Below are 20,024 nucleotides of genomic sequence, written 5' to 3' on the forward strand. Positions count from 1 at the left end.
TCCCTTGCCTAACAGCGTTTTCCACTTGTAAACAAACGAACAAAAAACTTGTAACACTTGCATTTATACGTTTACATAATTGTGCCATCCTTCACGTACTGATTAGCAACAGGCTAGCACCAGATAGCCATGTATTGCAACCAAAGTTCAGTTGTTGTAGTAAATAATACTAAACATCGTCATGATTACAATCATCATCGTAATAACAATATCAATGCGCATGCACAAGATTTTAGCTTTAGTATTTTTTGAGCACTGGACACATAAAAGTGCAGGGATAGGAAGAACATACTGTACCTTCCACAACACCAGCGGGTCTTTGTGGTGGCACGGGCTTGGTTCCATTTTTTGAGCACTGGACACATAAAAGTGCAGGGATAGGAAGAACATACTGTACCTTCCACAACACCAGCGGGTCTTTGTGGTGGCACGGGCTTGGTTCCACATCTGCGTTCATGAGCATGTTGTCCTCCCATGTCATGATGATGGCAGATGGATGCGGCATTTGCACATTGTCTCTTTGTAGGGATTTTGATGAGTAATGTTACTCCAGCTCCACTGTTGTTTTGAATGGAGAAAGTGTAAAACGGAAGTCGCGAGCAGAAATGCGGAAGTACCTCGGAATCTTGTCTATACATTTCCAAAATGTTGGATCAGGAAACCGCATGGGCAGATCTTCAAAATCATGTCACAAGGACTCGCCTGCAAAAATATGTGATTGGAACATCCCTACAATATGCTGCATAATATAAAGATAATTTCAATCAAATTTTGTTTCTTTGTGTCATAAATACTCAGCAGTTACTTTAGAGAAATGTTCATGATTAAATACCTTTTTTTACCCCCTTCTGTGATTGTTTGGTCACTGATTTTCCCCACAGACAGCTCATTAGCAAACCACATGTGGAAAACCTAATAAATAAACAAATAAATCTAACTATATAAAAAAAAGGGTTCTTTCCACTTGAGTGCTGTCCAAGTGTCATTACGCTACGCCATGTCTTTCAGGCCCTGACAAGTATGAGGAGGCGCAAGCCTACATCCAGACTAAATTCGAGGACCTGAACAAGAAGAAAGATACCAAGGAGATTTATCCCCACTTTACGTGTGCCACCGACACCAAGAACGTGCAGTTTGTGTTCGACGCTGTCACCGACGTCATCATCAAGAACAACCTGAAGGACTGCGGCCTCTTCTAAGAGCAGGTGATTGTAACCAGAAGGGAGAACTAATGTATGACAAACACTGAGCCGAGTCAACATGTTCATTCGACTTTGTTTTTGTGTCTTATCAAAGGAGCACCCGTGGAACTGAACACATCCTGAACGACTGCACTGGCCAGCCACCATCTCTTTCCACCTGCAAGTGACTGCAAAGCCCAGCAGTCTTGCAGTGTGTCCACTTGTTGTTAATTCTTTGGGCTATGACCACAAAATCAGCATTTATTCTTGTGTTATCTTCTATTTTCTTCAACTTTTTTTTATATATATATATACTGTAATTGCTTTTTCATTTTACTTTTAGAAAGTCCCATTATTCAATTTTTAATCACATAGTGTTTATTACTTTTAAAGAGATGAAGCACACACGGACTCCAGATATGATTTATGTAGGAACTTTTTTTTGTCCTATGTTTACAAAGGGTCATCATCCTCATTCAAACTGTAGCTCATATTGTTCTGCATGACTTGACATGACAGCTATTAACTCTTATTAGTAATCTGCACAAATGATCTAACATTCCTCCAGAATAAAAAGTATTAGTAAAAGGCAAACGAATACGGCAACATTCTTACTGATATTTAAACTTGTGTAGCTAAATAACTCACTTTTTCTACCGTTGTAGCCGCTCCATCGTCTGTCGCGTTGTGTGTACCTTGACTTTTGTTTACGACTCCTTTTTTTCCCCCTTTCCTTTCTGATTCCTTCCCATTACTCTGCCTTGCATCTATAAATATATAGTGATTATTAATGAGAGACAAAAATCTAATTCCGGAAAAAAGTTAGTGTTTTTTTTTTTTTTTTTGTGGTAAATATTAAGTGCTTTAAAGTCAATGATTTAATTTAAATAAAAGTAGAGATCACTTGGAACTCTCGCCTTGGTTTTCTTTCCTGTCGCTCTACTGTGTACATGTTATGTATTAGTATTCATGATTGCTTATCTGACTTGTACAGATTCCTTGCTTATCATGCCAGGATGACAGATATTCTCCAGCATTTCAGGTTAATTTGCATTATGAATGTAATTTTAGAAGAGCAAGGAGAATTTATTGATACCGATGATATAAAAAGTATTTGGCGGAAAACACTTAGGTGACTGAAGTTCCGCTCTTAGACCACCAATTTGGCCAAATTTCAAAATTGTCCAATATGCACGTGTAATACATCATTGGAAAGCTTAAAATCTCCATTTTCTTGGGGAAGAAAAATTTTGAACGGGAGGGCATTTTTAGAAAGAAAGATAAAAATGTAAACAGCAAAACCCTAACTGGAGGTGAGAGCATGAGAAAGCATAATTAAAGACGCCATGGTTTTAACGAGAGATTATCGCGTACTTATTTTGATCCAAAAACTCCATGTAGCATGTATCACCGAGTGTCAAGACACAGCTGTGAATGGCCACAGCTGGATTTTTTTTTTTTATGGGTGAAACATGGTAATATAACAAGGGCCGCGATGCAGAAATCGCAAACATCAAGGAGTGGTCGCGATTTTCTTTTTCATATATTTTCCCTTTTAAATGTTTTTTCAATTTTTCTTTGTTTGGATCGATTATTTATCATCTAGCATTGGAAAAAATGTGACAGAAAAAAAAAAAATTAGCGATAGTTATGAGGTAGATATCTGTAGCATTTTTACGGACACCATTTTTTTCATTGTGAAGTAATTTTTTAAATGTTTAAAATATGCGACATATTAGACAAAAATTAATGATTCGAAGCCAAAAATGACAAGACATTTTGAATAATAAATATAATTACTTACCTTCGTTTTATGACTGGGTTGAAACAAAAGCGGTTGCGTGATGTCTGTAAACGGGGGTTTTCAGGGTAAAACGGTCAAATTAAAAATAACTCGGGGGGCTTAATGCGCCATGAATCTGCTATGGCAGCATATAGACTTATTCTATCAAACACAACAGTTGTTTTGCCTTAAAATACAGCAGTTTCTTTTAAAGAGGAGTGCAAGAGCAGAAGCTGCTTTTTCAGTCTTGTCTGCGTTTTCCGCCATATACATTTTTAAAAAAATGTATAACATATATAAAATGTTTAAAATAATGGTTCTTCCAACATTTTGGCTTGCCGAACCCTGTGTTAGAATGATAGTCTGTGGTTCGCAGTATGTTGGCTAAAATGAGTCTGGGTTCAAAATGAAGCATCAAAGGCCTCTGATGCTCCAAAGTCCCTGCAAACGCTTGTAATTGCATAAGACTAATCATTATGAGCTCGTTTGCAGTACTGTGGAGCTGCGGGATTGATTATAATGTGTTTGAAACAAGGGCGTAGGTTTGCATAGGGACGGTAGGGACATATCACTACCAACTACCAACATACTTTTCAGGATGCTTAAATTGTCCCCACCAACTTTTACGCAACCTTATTTGCATTATATACTGACTTCAATTATATAGGTAATTTAAATTGTCTTCCCATGTTGTAAGGACAGAATTAACCCTACCATTATTAAGTGAATTACTATACTTTCAATATGCTCAGACTTACATTGACCCCTCTTCACTTCCTGAATGTGCTAGTCCATTTCCCCCCCCTCAAACGCAAATTTGATTGGCTCTTGACTTGAGTATTCTTTTCACTATACCTTTTTACTTGTACTTCAGTACATTTTTTGGATGATTACTTTTACTTGAGTAATATTATTTTGAAGTAAAGGTACTCTTGAGTAAAAGTTTTGGCTACTCTACCCACCTCTGCGTTTAAATATTGCAATTTAAATTTGCTTATAAAATCCAGACACTTATTCTGAAAGTTTTCAAAATGTTTCTTTAGTAGTTTTTAGAAACAAAGGTTTAATCAAACGGTGTACCACCAAAACCAATACATAAGCACTGCACGCCCCCCCCCCCCCAAAAAAAAAAATTCCCTTGTTTTCAGTGTAAATCTATTAGAAATAAGTGAAATTATCTGCAAGTGCTTCAAGTAAATTTTACTCAGATTTCTTGAAATGAGAAAAATACCTAGCTGGAAATAAGCTTTTAAAAAAATTGTCAGAAATGTTCATAATTTAAGAATAGATATTGTTCAAAACATTATTTGATTCATCATTTTCTTGATTTAGGTGAAAAATGACCAACTTGTAGTTGTATGGCTTTAATAAGAACAAATACTGTAGTAATAGTAATATTTACTTAAAGAGGAAAAATCTGATGCCTTCATCTGTTAACCAGCCTTTAACACTAAGAACAAGATGGAGAAAATTATTCGACTAGATTTCAGAAAAATTATCAGATTAAGACGTTATAAATCTGAAGTGTCGAAGTTAAATAAATTTGTTTGAAAGGTTGAATTTAAAGATTTTTAATTAATTTGACTTTTTAATGGAATTACAAACTGAATCGGGTGTTGGTGTAGATTGTTTTTAATGTTTTAATTGATAGTGACAAAATGGATGGATGGAGTGAAAACGTTTCCCGAGCGTCCCTAATGTTTTTGGAGACTTGACCTTCAACTATTTTACACAGAGCGCCACTTAGTGGAAGCAAGTAGCACTAGCACTCAAAATTATTCAACCACCACTGCCGTATAAATGCTGTTTTGCAAGTCTGACATATATTAGACTTTGCGGAGGGACTCTTGCTTTGTTCTTGTTTTTCTTCTTCTTGGAGAGGACAGAACACTTAAAATTGAAATTCCTATGTTATTCCTGAATAGATCAGTATCAATTTTGGTAGGTACAGTGTGGGATAGTTACACATCGATCCTCAGAGTAGGATTTTTTTTTTTTTTTTTTTTTTTAATTCATCTCAAGCTGATTAACTAATATCAGTATTAAGATTATTTCTCCATTTTCCATGGAAGGATCAAAACAGATTTTAATTTTTGTCTCAGAGCTGATTAAAAACATTAACTCTATGAGGTTCAATGTTAGCCAGTTGTGGGCCTGTGCACATTGAGGGAATGAACTGGGTGGGTGGTCATAGTTCATTTTGAAATTATTATCATTTATTTATGTAACAATTCACAAACCGATCAAATAATAATAGAAAAATGCAGTTCTCGATTTTTTAAGTCCTAATTTGATTTGATTATGAAAAAGACAAAAATTTACTACAACGCTATACTGCAATGATTTCAATACATCTGTAAAGTTGCTGTCGTGGATATTAAAGTCAACGATTAATGAGGGCAATGACTCATATTACACAACTACGTACATTTCAAATATACAACTATCCTGTTTTATTCTTGCAAAGCCCCGTGTATTCTGTATATGAATTATGTATGCACTATGTGTGTGTATATATAATATACGTGTTAAGAATTTAGGTTGTGGATCCTGAAGTATACGCTGCTTACTATGGGCTGAAAGCATGGTACACTCTGAACCAGGATATCAGTCAATTGAAAGGCACAAAGAGAAACATCACCATTCACATACGCATTTACACCTATAGGCAATTTGTGGAGTGGTCACTTGTCAATCAACCAAGCATGCATTTTAGGGGGAGGTGGAAGGAAACCAGAGTACCTAAGCCCATGCTGTAATTGGGAGAACACAGGACCTCCACACAAAGGCCAGAGCCCAGGATTTAGCCCTTGATCCCAGAACTGCGAGGCGATGTACTAACCAGGCATCCATCCTCCTAGGGCAATTACAATAGTACATTTTGAAAACAAAAAGCTGAATAAGTCTTGTTTTTAATATCAATGCTAAAGCCTATTCCCAAACATGTCAAGTTGTACAGTTTCGGCGTAATTTGTACAAGTGAGCACTGATTTTTAAATGTGTACATCGTACGTTCAAAGTCTGCGTTTTTCGTGCATCGCGTTTTTTTTCTGCGTTTGGATTTTGTCACCGTTTCGGCAACGAGACAATGTGCTTTACTACGTTGGTTGAATGACGCAAGAAAAGTCTGAGACACAGAGAGAAGAGTGTTGTGACGCTGTAGCAAACGTGATGCTACACGTGGCTCCAATATTTCCTGACTGTAGCCGACAGCCTACAATCTACGCCTAGATATCAAATGCTTATAGAACTACATGTGAAATGACAGACGGCGGCGTTAATAAACAGCCGCCATCTTAAAGCAGTACACTTCTCAGAAAGGCTCTGTTGTAGTGAACCTTAAGTAACTTTTTAATTTAAAATACTCCTAAATCGGCAAAATCTTGACTTGAATCTATCTTTAAATGATGAAACAGTTTTAAAACTTTAACATGTCGAAAGTAGAAGGGAACTAATGCAAAAAACTGTAGCAATTTTAACAACTTTAATAGTTGATTCACAACATTAAATGATTTCCAAACATAGAAAAGGTTACTGTTTTTTTTTTTTTTTTTTTTGATGGGGAAAAAAAACATGAAAGGTAAACCTAGTTACTTTGCCAAGTAACTAATTACTCTTACCTTCAGGTAACTGAGTTATTAACTCAATTACTTTTTGGGAGAAGTATTTTGTAACTAATTACTTTTTAAAAGTAAGATTAACAACACTGGTCATAAAGATGAAGTCTGCAGAATGAAAAGTGACGAAAGCGGAGATTTCATTCTGCCAATTTGTTGCCGAACACAATTTGCCTGCAACTATTGCTGATCGCTCTCAGGATTAGCAAAAGAAATGTTCCCTGACTCAAAGATTGCATCGGTAAGTTCATTTTATCAATTGACCTTTTTAATTTATAATTGGACACACTAATTAATTACCTTTAAGTTAAACTGAATTGCGAGCTGAAGTGCAGCCATCAAGACATGATATAAATTGCCAAAAGTTCTACATACAATTATAACAAAAGTCACTGTTAAATTTTAGTATTCATGATGTAGCTGAAGATATTGATTGTTCTTTGATTGCACCAGGTTATATGTTACAATATTACCAATAAATTCATATGAGTTTTATTTTTGTTTCATATTGCACGCTATATAGAACGTTATGAGATTAGTCACCAATTTGTGAGGGCATATGTCACTGTAAGATTGCCAACGGCCTCGGGTTGACAGGTATGTATTCCTTTACAGTGTTTTGGGGTTGGTCATAATAAGGACTATAGTACTATTTTAGGTGGTTTGAGAGATCACTGATATGATTGGAATTTGCGTTCTCCAGGAGGCGCTACAGTTCAACAGTTACATTCCTCTATATGTATCTGGACTAGCCTAAAACAAACTTCAGCATATGCCCCCTTTTGTGAGGCCAAATGTCAGCTATAGTATGATTGTATATATGCATGAGTTGAATTCATATTACCAGTAATTTTCGATTTGATACACCACTACTCTGCCTCCCTCCCCAAATATTATTTCAGCCCATTCTGTATGCGAACTGGACTGTAGAAAACTGGTTTACTGGTCAAAGGCATGTTCTGAAAATGACATTAAGCGTGGAAGGCATCAGCACACGATGAAAGAATTGGGGCCGCACTGAATTATAAAAAGGATTACAGAAAAGTTGAATGGTAGGTTTCTTGTCATGTATAATATAAACATGGGGAGTCATTCAAAATATTTACTTTCTGAAGGGTGTCTTGGCCTACTTAGATGTGGGGAAAAATAAACGTATTATGTCTTGCATCCTTCAAGTGATATATCAATAGTTGTTGCATTGTAAATATTGGCAATCATGGAAATAAATTATTGTGTTTTGCAGATAAAAACCAAACAACAGAGCTGGCAATGTGGTTATGGTTATGCTAGTGAGGGTCAAATTTGATGCAGGTTAAGACATGTCATGACTGTCTACTGCAGTGGGGCTTCATGTTACATTGGATTTGAATGATGGGCCATTGGAGGCCAAGTGCTCCCATCACATCAGCATAAGGAGTGAAGCGGCATTTAGCATGTGAATGATAGTATGGGGATCAACAGCCCATTAAGGCGCAGATTGGAACATTTGTTCATACTAGCATAACAATGAGCCATTAGCAGTGCAAGAGAGGCTTCATTTAAAAAGCTGTGATGTGTTTTAGACAAATCTAATGGATAAACCTGCATAAAATTGTAATTTGTGCTTGGCAGGTATTATGTTGACTTTTGATACCACCACCATTTCAAATTAAAATGATGACATTACCATTTTGGGTTTGCAATCAGGCAGCGTGTTGTTGGGCTAGTATATTAGTTTTGCAATTTCCAATTATGATCATTCTTTTACTCCAAATAATGTTCTTTGCTGTGTACTGTATATGATAGCAACATATAATTTATAGTGAGAGGCTGAACAATTTAATACTCTTCCACTAGATGGCAGAACGTACAGTTAATTTGTGTAACCTGTTACCATTTCTCAACAGTTACTCGTGTAAATTGGTAAAGTCTCCCCCCGCCCCCCGTTTAAATCAAGAAATTCACATTTCTTTTTAAAAAAAAATTATGTCTTGAAAAATCTGCCTTCTATTGCTGGGTGAGGTCACAAGTGATTCACTAGAAAAAATAAAATCAATATAAAATTACCAGATCAAAATAATCATGGGCCACACTTATTTGAATTCTTGAGATTTGTGATTCGTCATTCATTAATTAATATTGATATTTTTTATTACTCATAGCTTTATAAATGTGTATTTTTTAACCTATTACAATTTAAATAATAGATTTCCATCCCAAAATAAACCCATTCATGAATGATTTTTTAAATTAATATCATTTTTAAAACATACATACAGGGGTTTAACAAAATAATGAAAACATCTTTAAAAAAACAACAAAAAATTATTTAATAGAGTGTAGGTCTGCCTTTTGCGGCAATTACAGCCTCAATTCTCCAAGGTATTGATTCATACAACTTGTCAATTGTTTCCACAGGAATTTTAAGCCATTCTTCAGTTAGAATACCCTCTAACTCTTTTAGACATGAAGGCGGTGGAAATCGACATCTTAATTGAATCTCTAAAACTGACCATAAATGCTTAATAATGTTGAGGTCTGGGGATTGTGCCGGCCATATGAGATGCGCAACTTCATTTGAATGTTTCGCATGCCATTTTTTAACAATTATGTTCATTGATTATGATGCAAAAATGTTAGGTGTTTCCATTATTTTGTCCAACCACTGTGTATATATAGTATATGGCAGAAAACACAGACAAGTCTGAAAAAGCAGTTTCTGCTCTTGCACCCCTCTTTAAAATAAACTGCTGTATTTTAAGCCAAAAGTACTGTTGTGTTTGATAGAAAAATATGTCTCTATGCTGCAATATCAGATTCATGGCGCATTAAGCCCCCGAACTATTCTTAATTTGTCCGTTTTAATCTGGAAACCCCCGTTTACAGATGTCGCGCAACCGCCTTTGTTTCAACCCAGCCATAAAAAGAAGCTCAGTAATTATATTTTTGTTATTCGAAATGTCTGTCATTTTTTAGCTTAGAATCATTCATTGATGTCTAATATTTAGTTTTTTTTTTTGCAAAAATAAAGACTTTAAAATGTTATTCACTCGCATATCTTAAACTTTTAAACAAATTACGTCATAATAAAAAAATGGTGTCTGTAAAAAGGTCACGGATAGCTACCTCATAACTATCGCTTAATTGTATTTTTTTGTTTTTGTTACCGTTGCTTTTCCCTCAATATTTTAGATGATGAATAATTGATCCAAACAAAGAAAAAATAAAAACAAAAACAAAACAAAAAAAACATTTAAAAGGGTAAATACATGAAAAAGAAAATCTCAACCACTCCTCAATCTCTGCGATTTCTGCGTCGCGACCCTTGTTATATGACCATGTTTCACCCATAAAATCCCCCCCAAATCCTGCTGTGTCTTTACACTCGGTGATAAATGCTACATGGAGTTTTTGGATCGAAACAAGGTAAGTACGCGATAATATCTCGTTAAAGTCACGGTGTCTGTAATTATGCTCTTTCATGTTCTCACCTACAGTTATGGTTTTGCTGTTTAAAAAAAAAAAGTTATAATTTTTTAAAATACCCTCCTGTTCAAAATTTTTCTTCCCCCAGAAAATTGAGATTTTAAACTTTCCAATGATGTATCACACATGTATATTGGACAATTTTCAGTTTGGCCAAATTGGGGGTTTCAGAGCGGAACTGCAAGTCATCTGAGTGTTTCCGCCATATGTATATACAGTGGGGAGAACAAGTATTTGATGCACTGCCAATGGGTTTTCCCATTGACAGTGTATCAAATACTTGTTCTCCCCACTGTATATACATACATACATACATACATAAATATATATATATACACACACACAGTAGGGAGAACAAGTATTTGATACACTGGCAATGGGTTTTCCCATTGGCAGTGTATGCATTAATCCAAATATGCTGTCTCTTTACATACATACATACATACGTTCTTTTAAAAAAAAAATTTTTTTTTTTAATTATTATTTTTTTTAAAATTACTTTTACCTAAACTTTTTGTTTTTTCATGTTTGAGTGGATTGAACATCGCCCATTTCCTCAGATGGGGCAATGCAAAAATGACCTCTTTTTTTGCACTGAGCACCAATTGGCTATTGGGAGAGCGGGATTCACCGATTGGCTGCTAGATCTCTGGCCGTCTCCGATTGGCTGCTTGTCGCAATGAGCCGCAAAGACCCAAAACAGAACGCGAGGCTTCTCTCACATCAGCACATCTGCATTGGTCGAGTAACTGGAGGCGACACCGTTCGGAAGGCATTTTTAAACTCCTGCATGGCACTTTTTGTTCCACGAGAACTCCAGCGGAAGGTGTTGGTCCTGTCTTAAACTGCAGCCTCGTTTGTGTTTTCTTACAGGAAGCGAAGGAAAGTTATGGTAGGTGCTCTCCAAAATATCACATCAGGATTCTGTGTAATGTTGCAAATTAAAAGTACTTTATATGTTGTTTAACAGTCGTCTAGTCAGTATTCAACTTAAGATGTTGTTATATTCGTTCAGTTTTAAATTGCATATCCAATCTTTTATGACACATTCACAGCATACCAATTCGTAGTCATCACTTTTTGGCCAGATTTGCATCCCAGTGTCAGCCTCGGCCCTCGACTCTCCCTCACGCACACGCAACATCACATGATTACACACACTGGAAGTTTGAGTGCATTCCAGCCGATAAGAGATGTGTCACAAGGAGAAAACTTTGGTATTAAATTGCTTCAGTTTGTCACTAGTGACTTTCTTAAAGAGACAGCATCCCCTTTGTGGAGCTAAATTAGTATAAGAACCATGAGAGCCACGTTTGATAGCTACAGCTGTTTTCACTTTGGACACTGCATGGTTAGAAATGAGTGCACACGTCTGGATTTCCCCTTGAATCATTCCAGATCTAAGTCAATGAACTGATTTTTTTTCTTGAACGTCACCACCACTGACCTTCGCATTATTAGGGAAGATGAACAATTATACAAACAGCCTGGATTGTTTTACACGCTGCAGCAACTCATGAAAAATGACATTTTCCAGACTGTTCCATCAGGTCCAATTCCAGTGCAATGGCCCATTTATGGAACTAACTAACTAACTAACTAACTAACTAACTAACTAACTAACTAACTAACTAACTAACTAACTAACTAACTAGCAAAAAAAAAAGTATGCTGTATTATTTTAAGACATTTTTTTCTAGAATGGTGCTGAAAAGTATTTAGTGAATGGAAAAAGTTATGCAAGCAAGGGTCTCCTTCCACAGGTATTCAATAGAATGAAGTCTTATTGAAATTCGATAATAATTAAATGTTTAGATTTTTTTGTTGTTGTTGCTTTTTTTGCTCAAAGGGGGGGGGGGGCACAAAATATTAAATGTGATGGTTCACTTACTTATTTCCACCCTTCTGTCATTGTTTGCATACTATCCTCATTAAAATATGAAAACCTGAAAATGATTGGGTGGTTATAGTTAAAGCAGACACTGTTTTTTATACTGTGTGGTTTTAATAAAGATCAGATCACATTTGATGGTGATTTTATGCAGAAATGTGAGATATTCCAAAAGGTTTAGATACTTTTTCATACCACTGTACCTTAATCCTGATAATCAGACCATGCCTAATAGGGCTCCAGCTATCGATTATTTTAGTAGTCGATTTATCGATGAACTAGTTAGTTCGAATAATCGAGTAATCGGATAAGGAACAAGAAAATTTTACTGTAAATACCTGAGCTTAGCCTCAAACGGCATGAAAAAAAAAAAGGCTCTATGTACAACAAAAGAACAATTGGCTTACTTGCATAGCAAAAGTCTGCTAGCTTAAATGCTATAAAACGCTAAGGTTATATTTTTTAACGCTCATAACAAATGGTTCAGACACATATTCCCACGGCTAAATATACCTATAAACTAAATTACAAATGCATCAAAAAGACATTAGCTCAAACAAAAACTTGGCTTATGTTGGTCTTAACATGGAGCAGCTCGACTCAGCCATGTGTCAGCCAGACAGTGTATTCACCCAAATCAATAAAACTAAATGCAAACAGTTTCAAAATAAACCATTAGAACACCACCTCAATTAAACGAATACTCAAAGCAGCCAAATTTCATTCGAATCATTTTTTCTAATCAAATACTCGAGTTAATCGATTAATCATTGCACCACTAATGCCTAATCCTAGCACCGGTTGCCATTTTTCTATTCATTTCTATACATATTGAAACTTCATCACTTTCTAATGATCTTTTTTGTCTCTCCTCAGCTGTGTCTCCGAGAGTCCGGCGAGTGTTTGAGAGAGCACGTAAACTGCATGATGAGGTCGCTTCAGGACCTAAAGCATCTGAGGAGGACGTGTCCCGCTGCCAGCAGACATGCTCGCAGTCCCGCCAGCATCCAGATACCCACCGTTGGCAACTCTCTTCCAGCCGTCTCTATCGGCAGCCTATCATCAGTGCCGCTCTCCTACCGGCCCAGAGATCACCGCACGCGTCTTAGGATATCCAGCGCCAGCACGGCCAGCACCTATGACTCAGCCTGCTGCCTGGCCACCCCTCTGGAGGAAGAGGAGGATGAAGACGAGGATGACGGTCGCAACAGTCGGTTAGGCCTCAACTCGCCCAGCAGTCACAAGAGTTTGGACTTAGACTCTGGGTACTCGGAGGCATCGTGGCAGGATGAAGGAGTGGTCCTCAGGAGGACGAGGAACGTTCGGGTGTCATCCTCGGCCTGCCTTCGCACCAACAGGGCAGTAAGCGGACGCGTACGACCCAAATCGACGTCGGACGCTTGCCTGGAAAGGTGGACGTCCTTCGAGACGGGCGATCCGGAGGACTGGGCAAACGCTTTGCTGACCAGAGGACGCAGCCGCCAACCTCTGGTTCTGGGAGACAACAGCTTTGCGGACCTTGTAAAGAACTGGATGGATCTACCAGACTGTCCCGAGCCCCCCGAGCTTAACCCCAAACCTAGACGCAGACTGGGAAGAAGCCTCTTGGTCAACATACGGAGAAAGTTAGCTGGCTTGTCAAAGAGCATGGAGGAGAGAGTGAGAATGAGATCCACTGACACTCACCTCAACAGAACTGCCAATGCCCCGAAACGTCTCTCTTGTCCCGTCGTCTCATCAGAGCCAAAGGTCCCCTTTTTCCACCAGTCCCACTCCGCCATTCACGAGCTGGACATGGACTTTTACCACTTTGCTGCCCTTATGAAGTCTGGTAGCAGACAGCCCATCATATGCAAGGACATCATTGGCTACATCTAACATACACGGTCACTTTATCTCTGTTTGTTGTTATGGCTCACATGTTTTTATACCTGACTTGAAAGACTGAAATCCTATTTAAATACTCTGTAGTCATATATACATTGATTGCTATTATGTTGAAGTCAATGTGTGCGGGGCGAGTTGAAGGAACAAACTGTACTGTTACGCTGCAAATAAAAAAATAATCCTAAGCATCAAAAGTGAAAAGTTGTTCTTACATAGCTTTTAAGTTATTTTGTACTGCTGTCACAGTTTTTAGATTGGGGAATTTTACCCTAAGTGAGTTTGTTTGTTTAATGTTTAATAAGGGCACCATAGTTCTGATGTTCTGGTTTCAGATCTCTGGGGTTTTCATATTCATATTCGTGTGCATATTCATATTGTGTGCTTATGTGGGTTTCCTGACGGTACTGCGACTTCCTCCAACATTTGCAAAAGATTAATTGTAAGACTCACTAAAGACTAAATTTTCTATAGGTATAAACGGTTGTTTGTCTAACAGTGCCCAGTTGTTGGTTAGATAGCTTGAATATAATCAACCCAGAGCCCAGATAAAGGATAAGCCGTACCGAAGGTATACGGGTGGACATGCTTATGATTTTTTTTTTTTTAACAGAGCAACAGATGACAAATGATTCTGAACGTTTAATAGGGCTCCTTTCCATTTCACATCTCTACTTTTTACTAACTGAATACCTGTCAAGTCACCACTGAGGTTGTTGTTGTTCTTGTGGAAACTAATGTTGAAGTCCTACTCCTCTGTCATTCGTGAACCGATCATCTAGAAACTTGTTTGCTATGTAGCACGGATCAGTATCTATCGAGCCTTGGAGCCCGATTTTTTTTTTTTTTTTTGTATCGTGGCTGATTAATTAATTGCGTAATTATTAGCCAGTAGCAGGCACCCTGTGGTAGGTTAGGAATTTCGCAGTAGGGGGCAGTACGGACTTATCGTCCGTGACTCATGTTAATTTAATTTAAAGGTGGAAGGAGACACAATTATTGTTCGGGACTCATGCTCTTTTAATTTAAGGACTGAGACAAATCTACTATACAACACACAGTCAACCTGGAGTGCACTATCATGGTGCAATTTTTAGCCCTTATAGCAAAAGAAAAGACATGTTGGAACACCGCTTTTGGCTTCTCAGCCCTAACGTCAACTCCAGTGCACAGCTGCCTTATAAGCACTGATCTCCGGGAGAGTCTGTGGTACATGTGTGGGAGAAATTAATGGATTGAATTTGCATCAGATAAGACGTGACATAACAATTTACATCCAGGAAGCGCCCGAACACTAATAATTTTAAGGTATTAGCTTAGTTACCGTAATTTTTGCACTAAAAGCCGCTACTTCTTTCCCTCATTTTGAATCCTGTGGCTTATAGTCCAGTGCGGCTTATTTGTTTATTTATTTGGGTTAATACTGTAGGTAACACTTTTATTTGACAGTAGCTTAATAAGACCGTCATAAGACCTTCATAATTATAACATGACACAACACTATCATCGTCATTACTGAATTCTTATGACAGATGTCATTAAGTGTCATCCACAAATTATGTCACTAACTCCATTTATGTCCAGCCCAGATCTTTTACATCCATTCAAAAGTGACATACTTGGTCGGATGACACTAAATGACGTCTGTTATAAGCATTAAGTGATGCTCATGTCATGTCATAATTATGATTGTAACATGGCACCACTGTCAAATTAAGTGTTACCAAATACCATAACTAGCAATTAATAAAACAACTGGAACAGTAACTGAAGAAATAATTACCACAGAACATAAATTTGTATTGTTATTTACATTTGTAGCGTTGCAATGCATGCTTGGATGCATGTTGGATGACAACAGTGTTGATAGCAGGTGGCAGCAGAGGTTGACTGTCTCCCCCAAGGAAGCAGTGATGGCCAAAGGAAGCTTCTTGAAGCAATGAAGCTTTCCAGCTAACTGGTTCAAAGCTTCATCGTGGTTCATTCGGTCTACTGACAGTCTTGCCGCTTGTCAAATAAATTGTTACCGGTTAATATCTTTTGGTATAAATATCCCATAATGCAGAGAGGACATCTGCGATTATATTTCAGTGCGGCTTATCTATAAACAAATGTCGTTTTCATGTCAAATTTGGTGGGTGGTGGCTTATAGTCAGGTGCGCCTTATAGTCCGAAATTACGATAAGTGGTTCACTTTCTCATAGTTTTGCTTCAAATCTCTTCCTGTTTGGTTTTCATCTTCAAAGCCCAATTTTTCATTCTTTGTTTCATGGCTGATTATTTACAGTGGTTTACAATATTTAGGAAAATATCTGCTTCTGAGCTAAATCGTACTTGCTGTGGTGATTTTAAGTGGAAAACAAAATATTTAAGTGCTGATTGACTGAAGTATGCAAGATATTTAATGTTGATATTAGTATCAGTTTTCCGAGTTGCTACATTTGACATGAAATGGTTATATCGGTGTGTGTCACCGCTTATGAAATATGTCTACATTAATGCATTTTGTTCACTTCCAAAACACCAGGATTTATGCAATACATTTAAAACAGCATATTATATCAAAGTTCTTGCCAACACGATTACATTCTGAAATGGTTGACAATACACATCTTCGCCTTAATTGCCTAGATTTTAACATTTCGACAAGACACTTTTCACCTCATTTTTCTTTTTTAGTGATCCAAATTTGGTAAACTTTTATCCAGGATTTCATTTTGCTTGTAGACCAGTGTTAGCAGTATGTTCGGACTTAGTCAGTTGAAAGTATGCACACATAGCCTTAAGCCTGTTAGTGTGCTGAGTCCCATTCATTTTTGTTTCGCACAAAAGATTACTATATTTCTTTGTGGATGACTTGCTACCAGACTTCAGTCCCCTCAAATTGTTCTTTAGGCGTCCTGAGTTTAAATTTGGTGTTACAGTCCGTATTTCCTCCATATAACATGCTGGCATGACCAAATGTCGTCTTTTGCCCGGACATGTCCACTTTTTACATCATGTCCGTGACATCCGGCAGTTTATTTTAAATTCATGAAAATATCCGGTTTTCATTCTTTTTCATGGGACCAATTAGCGTGTATTGAAATTGACTGATGCTTTACACAGAATACTACTGTACTGTGCTGCCTGTGACGTGTTCCCAGAAAGCCTGCCCAGTTGTTAAGATTTTTATTAAGATGAATATAATCAAATGCTCATGTACCCAAAAGAGTAATTAAGATGAAAATATATTTATTCGACTCCAGATACCAATTTGCGCATGCATGCACAGTTACAGACTGGCTTTAACATTGCGTCAATCAAACAAACCTTCGTCACGCCATGAGCTCACAGGCTATCAGTTTGTACGCTTGGTAAATTTTGACAACTGTTGACTTCTGTTGGAGCTTTGTACAGGTGAGATCTGTGAAAGCCCGTTTGGTGTGACATCATTGCGCTGCCTATGACTTTAAACTTTTATAGCAATGTTTCATTTTTGCCTCGGCTACAGGTGCTCACTAATAGGGTAGTTGTCAGCAGTGTTGGGAGTAACACCGTTATAAATAACGCCGTTATGTAACGGCGTTATTTTTTCAGTAACGGGGTAATCTAACTAATTACTTTTTCCGCCGTTACAACGCCGTTACCGTTACTGATGGTCAAAAGCGGTGCGTTACTTACTCTGAATAAATTGAAGAAACTACCAGCCGTGTCGAGTCGACTCTCTGCTCTATTGATTTGTCATCCAAGACGGGGTGCGTTCAGGTTCGAGAATAGCGCACGTACTTCTGACTCCAAGCTGTTTGTCCCTGCTCATTCAATTAGACCATGCTTTCCAAAGTTTGGTAACGTTTCTGTGTTTGCTACACCTGATGCTAGCCTCGTTCCCATCTCCCACTGTCAGCCAGCAATAATTCTGCCTCCATCTTGAGGACGGCAGACGCTTTGAAGGTGACGTAAATTGTCGGGAAACTAACCTACCTGAATGCAGACCCTCGAGAGATGCGATGGAAGTGATTGTGATTGGCTGAGGGTTAGAGTCATGTGTTGTGGTAAGCCAATCAGAGCTGGTGATTTCACAAGCAAACCGGAACAGCGCGCGCGGCAAACACACACACAAAACAGATGCACAGGGTCGTGATGGCAGAGCAGTCAGAAGAAAAATTGTCCTTTAAGAGGTGGAGCTATAGATACTATTTCAAGTTTGTCGAAATTAAAGTAAAGAACCTGCATGTAATGTGTAATTTATGTCCCGGGGCAAAGCTTTTGTCGATATCTGTGGTAAGCAATTCAAATCTGTTGACGCACCTAACAAGTTAACTACCTGTCTGTTCTTCTCTCTTCCACTGACTCGAATACTGCTCAGAAATTTTCAAATTCTTTGACATACAACAAGTTCTTTTTAAAGTAACGGAAATAGTTACTTTCCCTGGTAACTAGTTACTTTTACTATAGAGTAATTCAGTTACTAACTCAGTTACTTTTTGGAAGAAATAGTGAGTAATGTAACTAATTACTTTTTTAAAGTAACGTGCCCAACACTGGTTGTCAGTGAGCTAAGCCGTGCTAGGCATATGGGAAATGTAGTTTTGAACTGCTGCGTTTGAAAACATGCTGGTTGAATTGTTTGTCAATTCATTTTGGTTATTGTTTGCGTGCAATCTATAATATTGAATGAGGATAATAATTGATTAGAGATAACAATTTGTCGACGACAATTGTATTGATAGTAATTTCTAAAAAAATTTAGTTGTCACATAGCCTACTTTGTGTGTGTATTGATACTACACTTCCATGGGTCTGGATTATATTAATAAAATATTTAGCTATTAGTTTTCGAACAACTTCATTGTAATGATGTCGTTGCTGACTGATTATATTGAGGTAGATTTCTGTCTTTATTATTCAATCCCCCCCCCCCCCCAAAAAAAAATACATCAAAGAAAAAAAGTATAAATAAAGCTGAATTTTCCTACCCACTGTGGGGTTTTTGCTGTTACAAGCTTGCACTTGATGTTCTTGATGTTTGTACATCTGGAGAAAGGCAAGAAAATCAGCATTTAAAAATGAATGAATAAAAAAAAAAAGTGCATTGTTATTTTGACAGCCAACTCCTTTGCCACCTCCTTCGCTTGGTTTAAGCTGCATTTTTAGTGTACTTAGTTTTAAACTACTACTAGTTGCCGCACTACTTAGTTTGAGTGTGGAAACGTAATATTTCTGTTGACTATGAAAACAAATACAGTATGTGTCCTGGAGTATTTTAACCATGGAGAAACCGTGGGTGAGAGGTTCTCCAGGGTTCATAGCCTGAATAAGCAGAACCAGTTGCTAGTTGAGTGAGCAAGGAGGTATAGAAATAAAGGTTTTGAGTTCACTCTATAGGCTCCAAATGGCATTTTGTACACTGAATAGAATTAATAATGTAATGGCATTTTGTTTTTTTAGTCCCCATAAAAGTTGAGGTTGTTACCTCATTTTTTGGGGTCAGATTTTAAATAAGTATGAAGCAGCCCAAGCTCAAATTGGTTTTTCATCCAAGCAACATACTTGGTTTACTGTTTCAGCTGATTGGTTTTGCTTTTTGCACTGATTGCATAATCAAAATTCTTGCCTCAAATTGCAGCAGAATGTCTGTGAACCCAATATCTTTCTCTTTCAGAAACATACGCTACTTGATTACCATTTTTTTCTTTGCTCTCTTAAAATCGTGTGTAAATTGTTGTTATTATTTAGGTAATCTAAACTATTGTATTCATACGTGTTCTGGTCTCCTCTGCAAAAAAAATGTTTGTATGTACTGTGTAGCTATTTTTTGTTGTTATTTCTTAAATGTGCAGTATAAATACATTATGCATGCATAATATTGCATTTATGTATAATGACTGTATTTATTTATATTCTATTGTTATACAGTAATGTACTTTTTCTATAACAGTGTAGTGGTGTAACAATCACTGATTTGATAACTAATCAATAACATTATCTCAATTGCTAAAACAAAAAACTCTAATCCAAACCTTCAAAGTGATTTGAACCCTCTTTTGGTAGATCCTTCAGCACTTTTCAACTGTTTTGACTAAAATTGCAAACATATTTTCCCCCATTTATGCTAAGTTTCATGCTCTTGTGTTGCATAATGATAAGCAATTTGTAACAAAGGTAAAACTGACAATTGCAGTTTTCAACAGTTTTAGTTAGTTTTTTGTAACTATATCAGA

At 37.2% G+C, this 20,024-nt stretch overlaps 2 protein-coding genes across 2 annotated transcripts in view; both read left to right on the plus strand.

The window, feature by feature from the left end:
- The window catches only part of LOC130921249 (guanine nucleotide-binding protein G(i) subunit alpha-2-like), a 117,004-nt gene extending 114,467 nt beyond the window's left edge, over positions 1-2,537 (plus strand). The window contains exons 8-9 of the mRNA XM_057844899.1: positions 1,009-1,205; positions 1,297-2,537. Of these exons, the coding sequence (XP_057700882.1) occupies positions 1,009-1,199 (191 nt within the window). The 3' untranslated portion in view covers positions 1,200-1,205; positions 1,297-2,537. The remainder of the gene's footprint in view (positions 1-1,008; positions 1,206-1,296) is intronic.
- An 8,215-nt stretch (positions 2,538-10,752) lies between these two features.
- Positions 10,753-14,012, plus strand: LOC130921992 (PAK4-inhibitor inka2-like). The gene is made up of 2 exons (XM_057846408.1): positions 10,753-10,938; positions 12,814-14,012. Exons 1-2 carry the CDS (start codon positions 10,936-10,938, stop codon positions 13,813-13,815), a joined length of 1,005 nt encoding a protein of 334 aa, XP_057702391.1. The 5' UTR covers positions 10,753-10,935; the 3' UTR covers positions 13,816-14,012.
- Positions 14,013-20,024: the final 6,012 nt, after the last annotated feature.

This window comes from Corythoichthys intestinalis, chromosome 9, assembly GCF_030265065.1.
Source record: "Corythoichthys intestinalis isolate RoL2023-P3 chromosome 9, ASM3026506v1, whole genome shotgun sequence".
Lineage (NCBI taxonomy): Eukaryota > Metazoa > Chordata > Actinopteri > Syngnathiformes > Syngnathidae > Corythoichthys > Corythoichthys intestinalis.